The sequence below is a fragment of the Brachyhypopomus gauderio genome, unplaced genomic scaffold (genome assembly GCF_052324685.1).
Source record: "Brachyhypopomus gauderio isolate BG-103 unplaced genomic scaffold, BGAUD_0.2 sc213, whole genome shotgun sequence".
In the NCBI taxonomy this organism is placed as follows: Eukaryota; Metazoa; Chordata; class Actinopteri; order Gymnotiformes; family Hypopomidae; genus Brachyhypopomus; species Brachyhypopomus gauderio.
Window position 1 is genome coordinate 1 of NW_027507034.1, and position 17432 is coordinate 17432.

The following is a 17432-nucleotide window of genomic DNA, read 5'->3' on the forward strand; positions in this document are numbered from 1 at the left end:
GTGGAGAGTGGGTGGTGTGTAGAGGGGAGAGTGGGTGGTGTGTAGAGGTGGAGAGTGGGTGGTGTGTAGAGGTGGAGAGTGGGTGGTGTGTAGAGGTGGAGAGTGGGGTGGTGTGTAGAGGTGGAGAGTGGGTGGTGTGTAGAGGTGGAGAGTGGGTGGTGTGTAGAGGTGGAGAGTGGGTGGTGTGTAGAGGGGAGAGTGGGTGGTGTGTAGAGGTGGAGAGTGGGTGGTGTGTAGAGGTGAGAGAGTGGGTGGTGTGTAGAGGTGGAGAGTGGGTGGTGTGTAGAGGTGGAGAGTGGGTGGTGTGTAGAGGTGGAGAGTGGGTGGTGTGTAGAGGTGGAGAGTGGGTGGTGTGTAGAGGTGGAGAGTGGGTGGTGTGTAGAGGTGGAGAGTGGGTGGTGTGTAGAGGGGAGAGTGGGTGGTGTGTAGAGGTGGAGAGTGGGTGGTGTGTAGAGGTGGAGTGGGTGGTGTGTAGAGGTGGAGAGTGGGTGGTGTGTAGAGGGGAGAGTGGGTGGTGTGTAGAGGTGGAGAGTGGGTGGTGTGTAGAGGTGGAGAGTGGGTGGTGTGTAGAGGTGGAGAGTGGGTGGTGTGTAGAGGTGGAGAGTGGGTGGTGTGTAGAGGTGGAGAGTGGGTGGTGTGTAGAGGTGGAGAGTGGGTGGTGTGTAGAGGGGGAGAGTGGGTGGTGTGTAGAGGTGGAGAGTGGGTGGTGTGTAGAGGTGGAGAGTGGGTGGTGTGTAGAGGTGGAGAGTGGGTGGTGTGTAGAGGGAGAGTGTGTAGAGTGAGTGGGTGGTGTGTAGAGGGGAGAGTGGGGTGGTGTGTAGAGGTGGAGAGTGGGTGGTGTGTAGAGGTGGAGAGTGGGTGGTGTGTAGAGGTGGAGAGTGGGTGGTGTGTAGAGGTGGAGAGTGGGTGGTGTGTAGAGGTGGAGAGTGGGTGGTGGTAGAGGTGGAGAGTGGGTGGTGTAGAGGTGGAGAGTGGGTGGTGTGTAGAGGTGGAGAGTGGGTGGTGTGTAGAGGTGGAGAGTGGGTGGTGTGTAGAGGTGGGAGAGTGGGTGGTGTGTAGAGGGGGAGAGTGGGTGGTGTGTAGAGGGGGAGAGTGGGTGGTGTGTAGAGGGGGAGAGTGGGTGGTGTGTAGAGGGGGAGAGTGGGTGGTGTGTAGAGGTGGAGAGTGGGTGGTGTGTAGAGGTGGAGAGTGGGTGGTGTGTAGAGGGGGAGAGTGGGTGGTGTGTAGAGGTGGAGAGTGGGTGGTGTGTAGAGGTGGAGAGTGGGTGGTGTGTAGAGGGGAGAGTGGGTGGTGTGTAGAGGTGGAGAGTGTGTGGTGTGTACAGGTGGAGAGTGGGTGGTGTGTAGAAGGGGAGAGTGGGTGGTGTGTAGAGGTGGAGAGTGGGTGGTGTGTAGAGGTGGAGAGTGGGTGGTGTGTAGAGGTGGAGAGTGGGTGGTGTGTAGAGGTGGAGAGAGTGGGTGGTGTGTAGAGGTGGAGAGTGGGTGGTGTGTAGAGGTGGAGAGTGGGTGGTGTGTAGAGGTGGAGAGTGGGTGGTGTGTAGAGGTGGAGAGTGTGTGGTGTGTACAGGTGGAGAGTGGGTGGTGTGTAGAAGGGGAGAGTGGGTGGTGTGTAGAGGTGGAGAGTGGGTGGTGTGTAGAGGTGGAGAGTGGGTGGTGTGTAGAGGTGGAGAGTGGGTGGTGTGTAGAGGTGGAGAGAGTGGGTGGTGTGTAGAGGTGGAGAGTGGGTGGTGTGTAGAGGGGAGAGTGGGTGGTGTGTAGAGGTGGAGAGTGGGTGGTGTGTAGAGGTGGAGAGAGTGGGGGGTGTGTAGAGGTGGAGAGTGGGTGGTGTGTAGAGGGGAGAGTGGGTGGTGTGTAGAGGGGAGAGTGGGTGGTGTGTAGAGGTGGAGAGTGGGTGGTGTGTAGAGGTGGAGAGTGGGTGGTGTGTAGAGGATGAGTGGGTGGTGTGTAGAGGTGGAGAGTGGGTGGTGTGTAGAGGGGGAGAGTGGGTGGTGTGTAGAGGTGGAGAGTGGGTGGTGTGTAGAGGTGGAGAGTGGGTGGTGTGTAGAGGGGAGAGTGGGTGGTGTGTAGAGGGGAGAGTGGGTGGTGTGTAGAGGTGAGAGTGGGTGGTGTGTAGAGGGGAGAGTGGGTGGTGTGTAGAGGTGGAGAGTGGGTGGGTGTAGAGGTGGAGAGTGGGTGGTGTGTAGAGGGGAGAGTGGGTGGTGTGTAGAGGGGGAGAGTGGGTGGTGTGTAGAGGTGGAGAGTGGGTGGTGTGTAGAGGTGGAGAGTGGGTGGTGTGTAGAGGGGAGAGTGGGTGGTGTGTAGAGGTGGAGAGTGTGTGGTGTGTACAGGTGGAGAGTGGGTGGTGTGTAGAAGGGGAGAGTGGGTGGTGTGTAGAGGTGGAGAGTGGGTGGTGTGTAGAGGGGGAGTGGGGTGGTGTGTAGAGGTGGAGAGTGGGTGGTGTGTAGAGGTGGAGAGAGTGGGTGGTGTGTAGAGGTGGAGAGTGGGTGGTGTGTAGAGGTGGAGAGTGGGTGGTGTGTAGAGGTGGAGAGAGTGGGTGGTGTGTAGAGGTGGAGAGTGGGTGGTGTGTAGAGGGAGAGTGGGTGGTGTGTAGAGGTGGAGAGTGTGTGGTGTGTACAGGTGGAGAGTGGGTGGTGTGTAGAGGGGAGAGTGGGTGGTGTGTAGAGGTGGAGAGTGTGTGGTGTGTACAGGTGGAGAGTGGGTGGTGTGTAGAAGGGGAGAGTGGGTGGTGTGTAGAGGTGGAGAGAGTGGGTGGTGTGTAGAGGTGGAGAGTGGGTGGTGTGTAGAGGTGGAGAGTGGGTGGTGTGTAGAGGTGGAGAGAGTGGGTGGTGTGTAGAGGTGGAGAGTGGGTGGTGTGTAGAGGTGGAGAGTGGGTGGTGTGTAGAGGTGGAGAGAGTGGGTGGTGTGTAGAGGTGGAGAGTGGGTGGTGTGTAGAGGGGAGAGTGGGTGGTGTGTAGAGGTGGAGAGTGGGTGGTGTGTAGAGGTGGAGAGTGGGTGGTGTGTAGAGGTGGAGAGTGGGTGGTGTGTAGAGGTGATGAGTGGGTGGTGTGTAGAGGTGATGAGTGGGTGGTGTGTAGAGGGGAGAGTGGGTGGTGTGTAGAGGGGAGAGTGGGTGGTGTGTAGAGGGGGAGAGTGGGTGGTGTAGAGGTGGAGAGTGGGTGGTGTGTAGAGGGGAGAGTGGGTGGTGTGTAGGGGTGGAGAGTGGGTGGTGTGTAGAGGTGGAGAGTGGGTGGTGTGTAGAGGGGAGAGTGGGTGGTGTGTAGAGATGGAGAGTGGGTGGTGTGTAGAGGTGGAGAGTGGGTGGTGTGTAGAGGGGAGAGTGGGTGGTGTGTAGAGGTGGAGAGTGGGTGGTGTGTAGTGGGGGAGAGTGGGTGGTGTGTAGAGGTGGAGAGTGGGTGGTGTGTAGAGGTGGAGAGTGGGTGGTGTGTAGAGGGGGAGAGTGGGTGGTGTGTAGAGGTGGAGAGTGGGTGGTGTGTAGAGGGGAGAGTGGGTGGTGTGTAGAGGTGGAGAGTGGGTGGTGTGTAGAGGTGGAGAGTGGGTGGTGTGTAGAGGGGAGAGTGGGTGGTGTGTAGAGGGGGAGAGTGGGTGGTGTGTAGAGGTGGAGAGTGGGTGGTGTGTAGAGGTGGAGAGTGGGTGGTGTGTAGAGGTGGAGAGTGTGTGGTGTGTACAGGTGGAGAGTGGGTGGTGTGTAGAAGGGGAGAGTGGGTGGTGTGTAGAGGTGGAGAGTGGGTGGTGTGTAGAGGTGGAGAGTGGGTGGTGTGTAGAGGTGGAGAGTGGGTGGTGTGTAGAGGTGGAGAGAGTGGGTGGTGTGTAGAGGTGGAGAGTGGGTGGTGTGTAGAGGGGAGAGTGGGTGGTGTGTAGAGGTGGAGAGTGGGTGGTGTGTAGAGGTGGAGAGAGTGGGGGGTGTGTAGAGGTGGAGAGTGGGTGGTGTGTAGAGGGGAGAGTGGGTGGTGTGTAGAGGGGAGAGTGGGTGGTGTGTAGAGGTGGAGAGTGGGTGGTGTGTAGAGGTGGAGAGTGGGTGGTGTGTAGAGGGGAGAGTGGGTGGTGTGTAGAGGTGGAGAGTGGGTGGTGTGTAGAGGGGAGAGTGGGTGGTGTGTAGAGGTGGAGAGTGGGTGGTGTGTAGAGGGGGAGAGTGGGTGGTGTGTAGAGGTGGAGAGTGGGTGGTGTGTAGAGGTGGAGAGTGGGTGGTGTGTAGAGGGGAGAGTGGGTGGTGTGTAGAGGGGGAGAGTGGGTGGTGTGTAGAGGTGGAGAGTGGGTGGTGTGTAGAGGGGAGAGTGGGTGGTGTGTAGAGGTGGAGAGTGGGTGGTGTGTAGAGGTGGAGAGTGGGTGGTGTGTAGAGGGGGAGAGTGGGTGGTGTGTAGAGGTGGAGAGTGGGTGGTGTGTAGAGGTGGAGAGTGGGTGGTGTGTAGAGGGGAGAGTGGGTGGTGTGTAGAGGGGGAGAGTGGGTGGTGTAGAGGTGGAGAGTGGGTGGTGTGTAGAGGTGGAGAGTGGGTGGTGTAGAGGTGGAGAGTGGGTGGTGTGTAGAGGTGGAGAGTGGGTGGTGTGTAGAGGGGAGAGTGGGTGGTGTGTAGAGGGGGAGAGTGGGTGGTGTGTAGAGGTGGAGAGTGGGTGGTGTAGAGGTGGAGAGTGGGTGGTGTGTAGAGGTGGAGAGTGGGTGGTGTAGAGGTGGAGAGTGGGTGGTGTGTAGAGGTGGAGAGTGGGTGGTGTGTAGAGGTGGAGAGTGGGTGGTGTAGAGGTGGAGAGTGGGTGGTGTGTAGAGGTGGAGAGTGGGTGGTGTGTAGAGGGGGAGTGGGTGGTGTGTAGAGGGGAGAGTGGGTGGTGTGTAGAGGTGGAGAGTGGGTGGTGTGTAGAGGTGGAGAGTGGGTGGTGTGTAGAGGGGAGAGTGGGTGGTGTGTAGAGGGGAGAGTGGGTGGTGTGTAGAGGTGGAGAGTGGGTGGTGTAGAGGTGGAGAGTGGGTGGTGTGTAGAGGTGGAGAGTGGGTGGTGTGTAGAGGGGAGAGTGGGTGGTGTGTAGAGGTGGAGAGTGGGTGGTGTAGAGGTGGAGAGTGGGTGGTGTAGAGGTGGAGAGTGGGTGGTGTGTAGAGGGGGAGAGTGGGTGGTGTGTAGAGGTGGAGAGTGGGTGGTGTGTAGAGGGGGGAGTGGGTGGTGTGTAGAGGGGGGAGTGGGTGGTGTGTAGAGGGGGGAGTGGGTGGTGTGTAGAGGGGGAGAGTGGGTGGTGTGTAGAGGGGGAGAGTGGGTGGTGTAGAGGTGGAGAGTGGGTGGTGTGTAGAGGTGGAGAGTGGGTGGTGTAGATCTCCTCATGAACTGACTGTCTCTCCTCAGACCAGCAGTCAACTGGTCGTCCCCCTCACTGTTTATACTAATACAGCCTTTAATACTGGAATAGTTCATTTACCAAACACACAATGTTAATGTTTCTCTCTCTATAGAGTTCTAATTGTGAGGAGAACAGAATTACTCTAATTAATCAAAGAACACCAAAACTCACAGTACTGGAGAATCTTCTGCATTCTCTCCCAGACTCTGAACTTCAGGTTGGAAAGATGTTTTGCTACATTGATCAGAGCTCCTGACACCTTCTTATGTTGTTTTGGGGTGTGATGAACTCTGGAAGTGTATAAAGCTGTATTATCATAATATTTTAGCATATATCATATTCTAATTATTTAACATTTAAATTAACACATGAAAAAAATTTCACATGAAATGTACAAAGCTGTATTATTATCTTTCATTAAACATATCAGTGTATCTAACCACGTTTTGCACATAATCAGTATCAAAAATGTATTTATATTTTCTTAAATACCGTCTTCATATATCATGTTTCTGAAATAACAGAGACCACATACTGAAGATTTGAATGTATGAGAACAATTTCACAAACACAATGTGTAACACAATATATCAAACAGAAATAATAATCACTTACTGTTTCAGTGTGGACGACACGTTCTGAGAAGGAAACAGAGGAACAAACACAGAAAGTGAAATCAAATTTTAGTCATTTTGTTTATATAAGGGTCAAACATGCATCTTCCTTATATGATAACATCAATGTGTCTAAAGACCCTCACACACACACACACACACACACACACACACGCGCGCACGCACACACACACAAACAAAAACAAATGTCAAAACATTTTACTTATGCATTTGTGTGTGTGTGTGTGTGTGTGTGAGAGAGAGAGAGAGAAAGAGAGAGAGAGAGAGAGAGAGAGAGAGAGAGAGAGAGAGAGAAAGATACAGACTGAGTGATTCTTACTAGTAAGAACAGGATGTTCTCAGCTTCCATCTCCTTCTCTGTGTTTCTGATTTGATCTGAAAGAGATGCTATTTCTCCACTCATCTCCTCAATCTTCCTCCTCATCATGTGACTCTTCTGCTCCTCTTCCTCCTTCAGTGCAGCTATTCTTGCTGCTTCTTCATCTCTTAGAAACTGGTGGATCTTCTCAAACTCCTCCTTTATCTGCCTCTCTGTGTGCTGGGCCTGATACTGGAATAGGAGATGATGAGGAAATATAAACTGTCCAAATGTGTGTGTTTCATTATGGTGTACGTGGACAGTGATCACAGCACCATTCAGAACTCAGAGTGACCTTTCACCTTAATGTGTGCTGCTGTTTTCTCACAGTCTTGTTTATTTTCCTCTAAGACCTTCAGATGCTGCTGTAGAGACTTCAGTGAGGTCTTGAGTTTGTTCTGTAAAATACGGGTTTAGTAGAGGACAGTGTGAGTCTTACAGGACTCATCACTGTGTCTGTATAGATGTGCTGGAGATTTCAGAGATTATAACAACTGGACACAATGGTGTGATTACTATGATTCCTTTTCATCCTTTTACTATCAAATGGAGATGTTTGATATATTGTAGCCGGTTGTATAACCAATGTTTTAATTCTATTATTTTTCAATGTGAATGAAGGTCTGATTTAGTTGTCGGAAATCTCATCATCTGAGAAATTCTATCTAGAATTTCAAGATAATTGTGAACACTGGAAAAACATTTAAAAACAATTAAATAAGAAGTGTACATTTCATACCTTAAATTCACACACAGCTTCCTCTACTGGACAGCAGTCATGAGTTTTATGTGCCTTTGAAATCTGACACACCAAACACACAGGCTGTTGGTCCTCCAGACAGAAGACTTTGAGTTTCTCATTGTGCAGACTGCAGAGAACCTCAGACCCTGCTGAAGATCTCTGAATCCTGCTGGCTTGAAATGCCTCACACAAGTTCTTTAGGACAAGATTACAGGGAGGTTCGTCTCTTGAAGATCTTCTCCTACAAACTGGACATTCTTGAGATCCCTTGGTTTCCCAGAACTGCTGCAGACAGGTTTTACACACACTGTGGCTAGTACAACAGGATCCCTGAAGATGTCACAGCACACAGGACATGAAAACTCTTCTTCTGACAGAGGGTTTGTAGCAGCCATTTCCTCCAACAGCTGCTGTGCTGTTTCTCTGTAATGTCTCCTTCTGTACAAACTTCACTTTCACTTTTAGATCTTCTGTAAAAAACACAGTAGCACAGGAGAGAGTCAGTCACTGTAATCCTTTATCCAGCTGAGGGAGTTTAGACTCCTTTCAGAAATAAGGCAGAAAGAAGTAAATGCCAGAGTTAAGAGGTTTTTATAATATTTATAACTCACTTGAACGTATAATTAATAAAGAATAGTGTGGCGTTCCAAGATTTACTTCCTCAACACGGCCGACGTGTACAGGGAGGAGGGGCTTTGGTATAAGAGTTAATAAGCTGGTAAACATACATGATTTCTCCACCAGATGGCGACAGTTCATTACTACTAAGTGAATCAAGCGCCCCTCAGCTGTCTCTGTCTTGGCAGAGTGTAGAGTACTGCAGCTGTAGAACAGATCACTGTTAGGATGTGTTCAATGGTCATACAAGAATGACTAAACTCAGTAGGTCAAAATATGAATGAGTTCTCATTTCAAAATCTTAATATTTATAATTCGAAGATGTGAAATTACATTAAACGCATGTTATCATGAATATGTCATAAAAAGCTAAGACACGTGACACTGGTTCCTGGAGTAACTGTTCACAGAATGATCACACTGTGTAAGAAGGGCAGAAACCAGGAGAGCAGAGAGTGGAGGAAGAGTTTCAGTCACGGTAACCTCAGCCAAATAAATAAAGTGGTGATTGAAGAATGACTAAACTCAGTAGGTCAAAAGATGAATCAAATCTCATTCCAAAACGTTAATATTTTTTACATTAAATAAATGAAATGACATTAAACACACGTTGCCATGAATACATATATTGTTAAAAGCCAAGACTCCTGACACTGGACCAGCAAAATCAAAGTTGTTGATTTCAAAAATTTGGCAGGCCGCCAAATGCATGCTGAATTATTGTGCAAATCTGTCTTTTGTCTTGTCACTAGTTCACAGGTCGGTGTAAGAGGCCTTGCCTAAGCCACGGGAAAGTCTGCAACACAACCTGAAACCAGGGGACTGGGTGGTCGTGAAGGGTTAAAGGAGGAGGAGCTGGTGAGCACAGAGGCAGAGTGCATGGAGTAGGTTGCACCCCAGCTCCTATAGGGTGAAAGGAGGGTGTTCGGGGTGCCTCAGTCGAGTGGGAGGAGTGCAGATTGGGCGTGCACGCACTCCAAGCACAACAACTGTCAAGAAAGGTCAACGATCACCCACCATGACCCCTATACTCCTGCTCATCCTGTGGGGGGTGTTGACACTTCCCCAGGAGGGGAGAGCAGGGATACAGGACACCATGCTTTACTTCGCCTACCAGGACCCCTATTTTCCCTGTGAAAACGATTAGGGGACCTGTTGAACCGGAAGAGTGGAGATTTGAACATATATTTTTTTCAGAAACTCAGTACCAGGTTTAATCACTTTATCTGCGTGACATCTATGTACATAGGCAAAGCATTTCTTCATTGCAAAGCATTCTATCATTATCAACAGTATCAGCATGTGTTAGCGAAAGCATTTCTTCATTGTGTAACCCAGTTGACAAATGCATAATAAAAAGGTACAATAAATAGTAATAATAGATAAAAGTAATAATAATAGATAAAAAGCATAAATAGTAAAATGGGATAATAAATAGTGATAATTCTGATTAAACAATTCATGAATGATGTGTTGTTATTGTTGAACAAAATTGCATGTGTTTGGTGTGGCGGTGCTCGTGGCAGTGCAGTTGCGATTGGTGCTTTTTGTTTTGGCATGCTGTTTCGCTGGCTTTCGGGTTGGCGAGCCGTTGGCGAGAGCTGGAGAGTTGGAGTTGGAGACTCCATTTTCCTCGGAGTTAGAAGAGATTTAAAGAGTGTTTTTAAGTTACTGTGACGTTTGGGTTCATTTTTGGAGTACTGGGCGAACAGCTTTGTAAACGCTGTCTGTTTTGAAGACCAGAAGTTTCGTTCGTCAAGTATTTCTTCGTTGAATTGTCTCGGTAAGGCAGCTCGTTTATTTTTCGTTACTGTTGTAATCCAAGTCATATTTTGTTTATCATTGTTAAATACTTCAGTGAAACCTAAGAATTGTATTTTGTTTGTTAATACTTTTTGTGTTAAATGTGGAAGGGTATATTTTAGTTGAAATGATTAAGTTTAAAGCTAGGAATGAGTTGACTGTTTCACATGCTGTGATCACGCACCTAGCACGTGTAACGTGAGAAGGCTAAACGTGTCCTCACGATAACCATTGTACTCTGTAATGTTTATGCATAATCGCAAGGTTACCGCGATTTCACTGTACAATGTTGTTTATTTTATAGTATTCGTCCTGTTTACTTGATAAATGGTCATTTAACTGAATAGTATGCAATGCTTTTCAGTATGAACGAAGTGTATGCAGTTGCATAGCTTTTCTTTTGAGAAGATTTATATTAATGTTGTACAACTATTTTAAGTTTAAACTGTTGATATTTGATCAGAATTTAACATTGTCCTGTATGTGTAGCTTAACAATCCGTGTATCATTCGTTCATTTGATATTCAACTGAAAATCAAAATCGGAAAAACAAAAAAACAGTTCATTATTTTGTTTTTCGTTTTGAATATAAAAACAAAAAAACAAATCAGGCTTGTATTTTTATGTTTTTTATCTGATGGTCCAAACAAAAATAGCACAATTAAAAAAACGGGTTCGGAGCCGGAGCCGAACTTGATTTTGATTTTTTTATCTTGACCCATTTGTGTGCGCCGGAAGTTACTGCAACTGGAGCTCGCGGGTTTTGGATGGAGTTAAGATGGATAGTTTTATTTTGTTCAGAGGAACTAAACGCGTTACCGTTAAAGAAGAAGATATGACAACCGAAAAAATCGGCAGGATCTTTCAGGTGTTGTATTTTGTGTAACGTTCCATAGCTAAATGTCACATTTAGTTAACGTTACTCTGTAAAGTGCCGCGAATGTACGTTTTTTATATAGGTAGCCGGCTAGTTAGCTGGCTAGTCTAGATATGGTTTGGTGAACTTCTCTCACTGTTCACATTTGAAAAGGTACACGGTCCCAGTGTCTATATCACCGATGACAGCAACGTAGCTGTATTTCCTGGAAGTGATGGCCACTTTAGCTCTATAGAGCTAACAGCAAGGGGGCATTACGAGGTACATGGCGAGAGTATCAGCATGGAACCGTCAACTAGTGTGCCAGTATCGCACGATTCTACCCGATTTTCCTTCCACCGCCCACCCAGCGCTGCTGCGGCTTCTGCAACAAGAGCTTCTGCAAGTCCAAGACCTACCCTGGCAAAAACCTTTCAAAGGTATACAAATAAACTTTTCATTCGTCTTACGTTTATACACACCAACATACTCACTTGTTATATTTCCTTTGTAATATGAACCGATATATAACTCTATTAAAGATGTAAGGTCTACATAATGTAAAATGAGTTTTAAAGTTTTTTTCATTTCAATTTTCAGGAACATCTTCATCGCTGAGCTTGTGGATTGCAAGTTGGAAACAAGCAGGACGCTAACTGTGCGTTTTTCTGAATTTGAAGCTACTGTTTCGGGAATCACCAGTAAGGTCACTGATGCCCTTGAACAAGATGACTCATTCATCCTCACTGATGGTCAAGGAAACAAAATCCTGGATTCTGAAGGAACCAGAGGTATAGTTAAACAGGTTGTTTATAGCAAGGTTCTTCAAATCTTGTCCTGGGGGGCTGTGTCCAGCAGTGTCAAACACCTAGTTAACTTGCCCATTAACAGATGAATTGAACCAGATGTATTAAGCAGGAAAATCCCAAAACTGCTACACATGGTTCCATGACAAATATTTAACAACGGTTTATTTGATTGCCTCAGAATTACTACATAAATTGTGCTCACACATTTGCATGATGCATACCCATCTTTACAGTATGTTTTCTTGTTCAAATGTTCAAATAAACATATTTTCTACAGAGACCCTGTATACTTTTAATGTAACATTACTGCTTATTAACAGAATGTAACATATGGGAAGCAAATAAAACATAGTATTAATGTTCCATATCCTTTTTACACTTTAGAAAGAGTTTTTTTTTTCTCCCAACATGTTAAATTCAGTAAATAAATATAGATTTAGCTTAAACTCATGAGTTGCAAAATTTGACTCTTTTCAATTCAGGATCAGCATTTTGGAAGCAAAGTGCAAGGAAAATATTTGCTGTGAAGGAAGAAGACTTACTGCAGTTACAAGCAAGTAAGAAGAGAAGACTGAGGTACAATATTATCTTTTAACTTCAGGAAATACATATCTAGATGTATATTGTTCTATGTAAAGACTGGCTGTGACCAAAATGGGTCCTTATTATGTTTTAGGGCACTATTGAGTATGTCAGAGTTTACGAATCAAAAAGTGTAATTGGAATGTGATTTTGAGGACATGAGTGACTCCCACAATGCATCATGATTTATAGTAAATATTGTAGCATACTACATCTGCTAAACTTTTCCCAAAAGTTCAGCAACAAACAGCAGAGCAAACAGATCGAACAGCAAAACCTCCAGTGTTGCCAAATTTATTACACTGGTGTTCAGGTAAAACGCATTTAAAATCTTCCAAAATACAAAGAAAACTGTCCAGAAACAAAACAGCAGATGTTCTGCACATCAGCAATATTACAGAATTTATTCCAACATGGCCTTAAAATGACATTATTTTATCTTAAGGATGTATAGAGCAGAATTACAAAAAAGGGACATTTATTAAAGGACAAATAATTTAACTGCATATCAGTATTATTTTTGTGCTTAATGCACTTTGATTTGACACATGACCCTATATGCAAACAGCAGGACTAACTATGTCTCTGCCAGGTCAGCTATCTAGAACATGGATTAATCAAATTTGCCACACCACTTTTAACACAGCATGTTGAGGGAATAGGGATCAATTTTGGTCACAGCCAAAGACAAGAGATGCACATTGATTTACAACTTTAATTTCTTTGTATGTGTTATGCCATGAATATGAGTGCCCTTTTTAGGAAGATACTATGAGTTATGAAGACTACATTTACTTATGGACTTAGATTTAGATTAATGTACCAATCAAAAATAGCACATTAGATGCCTTGGATCAATGGAAGTAACAACAGATAATTGTGTGTATACAAATGTCTGGATTCAAAATGGTAATTTGATAATTTGGTTGTATATTATGCTTGTTTTTAAGTCGTCGAGACGATACCGGCCTTGATTGTGTTTTCGAACACATCGAAGAGGTGGTGCTTGCAGCTCAGGGTCTTAAAGGAGTCTCCAGTGCAATAAAGGAACTGCAAGTGTTGGCAAATTCCAACTGGAGAACAGACGTGTGTCTGACACAGGCCCAAGCAGCAGCAGTTAGAGATGCCTTTGCATGTGTCATCTGCAGAAGTAATTTGTTTTATATTTTTTTCCTTTGAAAATCTGTGTTGCTTGTAACTCAGTTTTATCCCCCTTAACACCCCAAAGCCTAAGTATGAATTAAAGTTAATAAAAGCGCAGTGCTGTTCAGTGGGTAATCTGACAGTTTAGCTTATGTAATATGCTGCAATAATTTACTATAGATCATGAATCATTGTGGCAGTAAATCATGCACGCAAAATCACTTTCCATTTACTTTACAATTTGGACACTCAAAGAAAAATGGCTGACATACTAAATAGTGCCCTAAAACATAAATGGGTAATGAGTAAAAAAAATTACTTTACAATGACTTATTTAGCAGTGATTGAGTTTTTAAGGATGAAAAGGTCCCCAGGTCAGCTAATCTAAACAACCACAGATGTACATAGAGTAAATAAACTGCTGTTGCTATTGACATGCCTCTGTCTACTTGTACTGATATCATGCAGCTAAGTTTGGTCTTTACTGATGTCCATTATTACTGTGGTTTATAAAACTCTTCTGAATTGGATTTGCAGGTGTCATGGCAGATCCCATCGTCTCATCATGCTGCCAAAGCCTTATTGGTTGCAGGATCTGCATTGAGGAGTGGCAGATAACTTCTGCCACTTGCCCAAAGTGTCGCGCTGATGACTTCAGTGTAAACACACACAGACTCAATGGCCTGTCTGAAGCTTTGGATACGCTACGAAACATACTCGGAGGCTAATACTCTGCACAGTATGTGCACATTTGCATAATTGTTAATTTGCTAATTTGCTTAAATTTGTTTCATTGCATAACGTGCAGTCGGTTGTTAAAGCACCTTTTGATGTGTTTATTTTTTAAATATGGTGTTAGATTGACTTTGTATAATACTCAGGGTTCAAGGCTGTGCAATCTTTATTTTGTTTACTCAGGGTTCAATGCTTTGAAAATTTACAAGCAAAATGTGCGACTTTATGCAATGTTTTTTTCAGAATGTAGCATTAAAATAACAGTTTGGAACACTGATACAATACTTGTGCTTTTGACATTTTAAAGCAATAAAAGTTTTTGTCAAGTTATTAAACAGACTGTTTAAGATCAATATACAGGGTGAGTCAAAGGTCGCAGGACACCCTTTTGACAGAAGTCAGCGATAATGAAAATGAGAATACTCCAGCAGGTATTCAGGCTGAGTGGTTCTTTTAGGCTACTCCTTTATACACACAAAGTTGTTGTTTTTCTCAGGCATATCTTTGGGATACATTCAAGAGGTGCAACACGGCATCCTGGAAGGGAGTATAGTCATTGTTTACTACATGATTAAGAAGAAGAGAGATGTCAGGGTAATTCTCTGCAAAGTCCAGTTCTGCGCGACACCTATCTTCCTCAGATGAAAATGGGTCATTTCCAAAAACAGGCACCCTAGTCAGCGAGGAACCAAACTCTTGTTCATACATGCTTGCGACAACATTCGAGGTGGGGAGCAACTCTGGAGAAATTTTAGCTGGACAGCCATCTGCAGCAAGTTCATTGGGTATCCCACGAACTAAAAATAAGAAAATGTATTAACAAATAATGCATCAATCAATGCTGTTTATGTTGTACAGTTATGCTAATAAGTTTGCAATGGCCAGGGGGTAGTAAGCAAGCAAACAGTGTGTTTTTTTTTTTTGACAAGCCAGGCTAAGTTTGCCCAAATGTGGTACCATGAAAGAAAGTTTACACTTATATACATTTGGACTTGCTCCATACCTGGAAACATTTAGTCTTGGCTCATTCACTACTATTGGACAAACCATATGATGTCATAGGCATACTCTTTGGCTAATGTAAGGGAGGCTTACTCAAATAAGTGTGCCTTTTATAAGCTTGCTTTGTGGAATAGCCTTTAGGTCAAATTACATATTTTGTTGAATTTCTAAGTAGAAGTAAGTTTATCAATGTATCTACTTTATCATTGTTGGAGCATATTGTTTAGCATACCTGGGATTCTGTGTGCATTCCATGACTGCACCACTCTGCATAATCCAATTTGGCTTACTTGGCATGTCAGGTTTGAAATGCAGAATTTAGTTACACTGTCTTCCATACTGATGACTTCTTGGTCCAGCATGTGTACCAGGGCCTGTTTCAGTGGATAGTTCACTCGACAGTTAACTTCAGGCCATAGCCTTTCCACTCGAAGATTCTATTAATGACAAACATACAAATACCACAGTTACTGTTTAAATGCTTTCAGTTCTTATTCTAAGGAAAAACATTGTCAGAATCAGTCTGTCATTTTTGATTATATCAGTTATACTGTTGGTCAGTAGCACAAAACCTTTACCCTTGATGATGTTGTTTGGAGATATGGTGGCCTGCTGAGGTTGTGTCTGTGTCCTGACAGCATTTCTTGCATGTACAGGCACATGAAGAACTCCCTGCCATGATCAACTCTGAGCTGATCCCACATCCCGTACTTGACAACTGCAGATCTAAAGTAAAATAATGTGCATATGGTTGCACTGAACTGATTAAGTAAGGAAGATGTGTTGAAATCAATTAACCAATTATGAGAATAACACTGGGTGTGATTGGATTCACCTGTAAACTTCCTCATAAATCACAAGGTTGTTTTTCACTGGCATGGTGGCATTACCAACAATTTTGCTGCTGTAGCCATCAACTGCCAAAACATGTGTCACTCCAAACATTACAAGCTTCTCATTTTGATCAAGGTGAAGTTTGTGACCCATATACTCAGCGTGATAAGGAACTGGATTTAGGTTACGAGCACCCTAAAGAAAATGTAAATATTATGATTAATGCAGGCTCCCATTTTTGTCACACTACACCACAATATTCACATAACATTTTTAAAACAAGGGAATTATGATGTTCAACCCCAATTTTGTTGAATGAAAGGTAAATAAATGTAAAAAAAAAAAAAAACAACGAAAAAAATGATTCACATCTCATAGATGTACTCACAATAAAACATGTTAGGTGTGTGTTCTATTAGTACCATTAACTTTTCCAGCCTTCAGTTCTCCCATCCCAAATTCTTTAATTTACATTTTACACAGGGGTTTAATTGGGGTTGTTCACCAGTGGTTCCCAAGTTTTCCTTATGTCAGAGCATAACACCATATTATCAGAATACTGTACTTTTTGGCCCTCAAAACATAAAAAAGATTTATCAGAGGTTATTTTCTTAAGGGGCAGGGTTAGCCCAAGATGAAAGGAACAAGTGAATCTTGAAAAATATATTGTCACACAGTGTTTGTATGACATTTAAAACAACTACGCTGCAGACACAACGGAGTACAGGTGAACAAATGTTTGTGAACAGAGGTGGAGAATTAAAGTAAACAGCACGAGAAGAGGAGAAAACTAGAGTGAATCCAGGAGAGGAGACACTACACATGCCTCATCAATTTAAAGCGAAGCGCCCCAAGTATCAGTACAAAACCACATGGCTAATTTGCATAGACATGACAGCTGAATCAATGCAGAAGCTGACATTCGCACGTCTTAGTAATCAAGACACAAAAGTAATCTACTTTTACTGTAACTAACAGAATTCAGTGACTTCTTATATGTAATCCGATAATATTCAGAGTCAATATACTTACTATACTGAGTTCCTAGCATAGGCTAAAACTAGCTACCTGACGTCGTAGTTCATGGTATGGCTGATGAATCTCTCTTAGGATTTTTCCAACTCGACATTCTCCTGCACGCACCCCCATTGATGACAGATAGCCGGTCATGAACTTGCGGCCATAGGATGGACCAGTCTGTTAAGAAAAATTTAGATTTCACCAAGGTTTTTGAGAGAAAGGCAGGACATAAGGTGAAAGCCTAAATGAAACGCACCTCATATATTGATCCAAGTACGGCCCTCCCCAATTCTGTGTCCGATACATGCCTTTTTCGTTTAAGGTCGTGTTCAACACAGAATCTTCTAACGCTCATTGCAGAACATCGCTGGATACCCATTTGCTGCAACGTGCACGAAATTTCTGCATGCGTCTGACCACTTTCAAATAAATCTTTAATTAATCTAGAATGTGGTTCCAGTCCGGTCATGTTGTCTATACCAATATAGACAATGTCGAGGCTACAATCAGAACAAGTAACACTGTACAAGTAGTAGACCAAGTTACACTGCAGTGCACTCCCGCGCAAACAAAGCCCGCGAAGAATAAAATAAACAAATCAGTAACTTCCGGCGCACACAAATGGGTCAAGTTAAAAAAATCAAAATCAAGTTCGGCTCCGGCTCCGAACCTGTTTTTTTTAATTGTGCTATTTTTGTTTGGACCATCAGATAAAAAACATAAAAATACAAGCCTAATTTGTTTTTTTGTTTTTATATTCAAAACGAAAAACAAAATAATGAACTGTTTTTTTGTTTTTCCGATTTTGATTTTCAGTTGAATATACCGAATGATACACGGATTCTTAACTAAGGGTATGGTTACACAGGTCAAGTTTTGAGCTGGAGTTGGATTCCGCTGAGGATTTGTGGACTACGTTTGATGGCGAGCCACCAACCCATTCGAGCGTGATCCGGTTCTGTCATTGCATATGGCATATCTGG

The 17432-nt window shown here is 44.4% G+C and overlaps 2 protein-coding genes across 3 annotated transcripts; one reads left to right on the forward strand and one right to left on the reverse strand.

The window, feature by feature from the left end:
* Positions 1-7278: 7278 nt before the first annotated feature.
* LOC143502797 (uncharacterized) lies at positions 7279-13602 on the forward strand. 2 transcript variants are annotated; one of them, XM_076995510.1, is made up of 8 exons: positions 7279-7427; positions 8418-9448; positions 10207-10336; positions 10499-10764; positions 10925-11115; positions 11616-11709; positions 12666-12865; positions 13396-13602. In XM_076995510.1, the coding sequence occupies exons 3-8, from the start codon at positions 10247-10249 to the stop codon at positions 13584-13586; spliced, it is 1032 nt and encodes a 343-aa protein (XP_076851625.1). In that variant the 5' UTR covers positions 7279-7427; positions 8418-9448; positions 10207-10246; the 3' UTR covers positions 13587-13602. The 2 variants fall into 2 exon arrangements, with proteins under 2 accessions (XP_076851625.1, XP_076851626.1); XM_076995511.1 differs by lacking the exon at positions 10207-10336.
* Positions 13603-13741: 139 nt separating this feature from the next.
* On the reverse strand, positions 13742-17213 carry LOC143502796 (uncharacterized). Its single transcript, XM_076995509.1, has 6 exons — positions 16706-17213; positions 16498-16626; positions 15431-15624; positions 15174-15321; positions 14828-15032; positions 13742-14390 (listed from the first exon to the last, which is right to left on the reverse strand). The coding sequence occupies exons 1-6, from the start codon at positions 16916-16918 to the stop codon at positions 14086-14088; spliced, it is 1194 nt and encodes a 397-aa protein (XP_076851624.1). The 5' UTR covers positions 16919-17213; the 3' UTR covers positions 13742-14085.
* Between the last annotated feature and the right edge of the window lie 219 nt (positions 17214-17432).

Bases quoted from the DNA above. Each gene is read 5' to 3' on its own strand.
- LOC143502797 (XM_076995510.1), top strand. From the start codon at position 10,247: ATGGATAGTTTTATTTTGTTCAGAGGAACTAAACGCGTTACCGTTAAA. The intron at 10,765-10,924 runs GTATACAAATAA...TTCAATTTTCAG, and splicing joins CTGGCAAAAACCTTTCAAAG to GAACATCTTCATCGCTGAGC. The intron at 11,116-11,615 runs GTATAGTTAAAC...TTTTCAATTCAG, and splicing joins GGATTCTGAAGGAACCAGAG to GATCAGCATTTTGGAAGCAA.
- LOC143502796 (XM_076995509.1), bottom strand. From the start codon at position 16,918: ATGACCGGACTGGAACCACATTCTAGATTAATTAAAGATTTATTTGAA. The intron at 16,627-16,705 runs GTGCGTTTCATT...TTTTCTTAACAG, and splicing joins TACTTGGATCAATATATGAG to ACTGGTCCATCCTATGGCCG. The intron at 15,033-15,173 runs GTAAAGGTTTTG...TGTCATTAATAG, and splicing joins TCCAAACAACATCATCAAGG to AATCTTCGAGTGGAAAGGCT.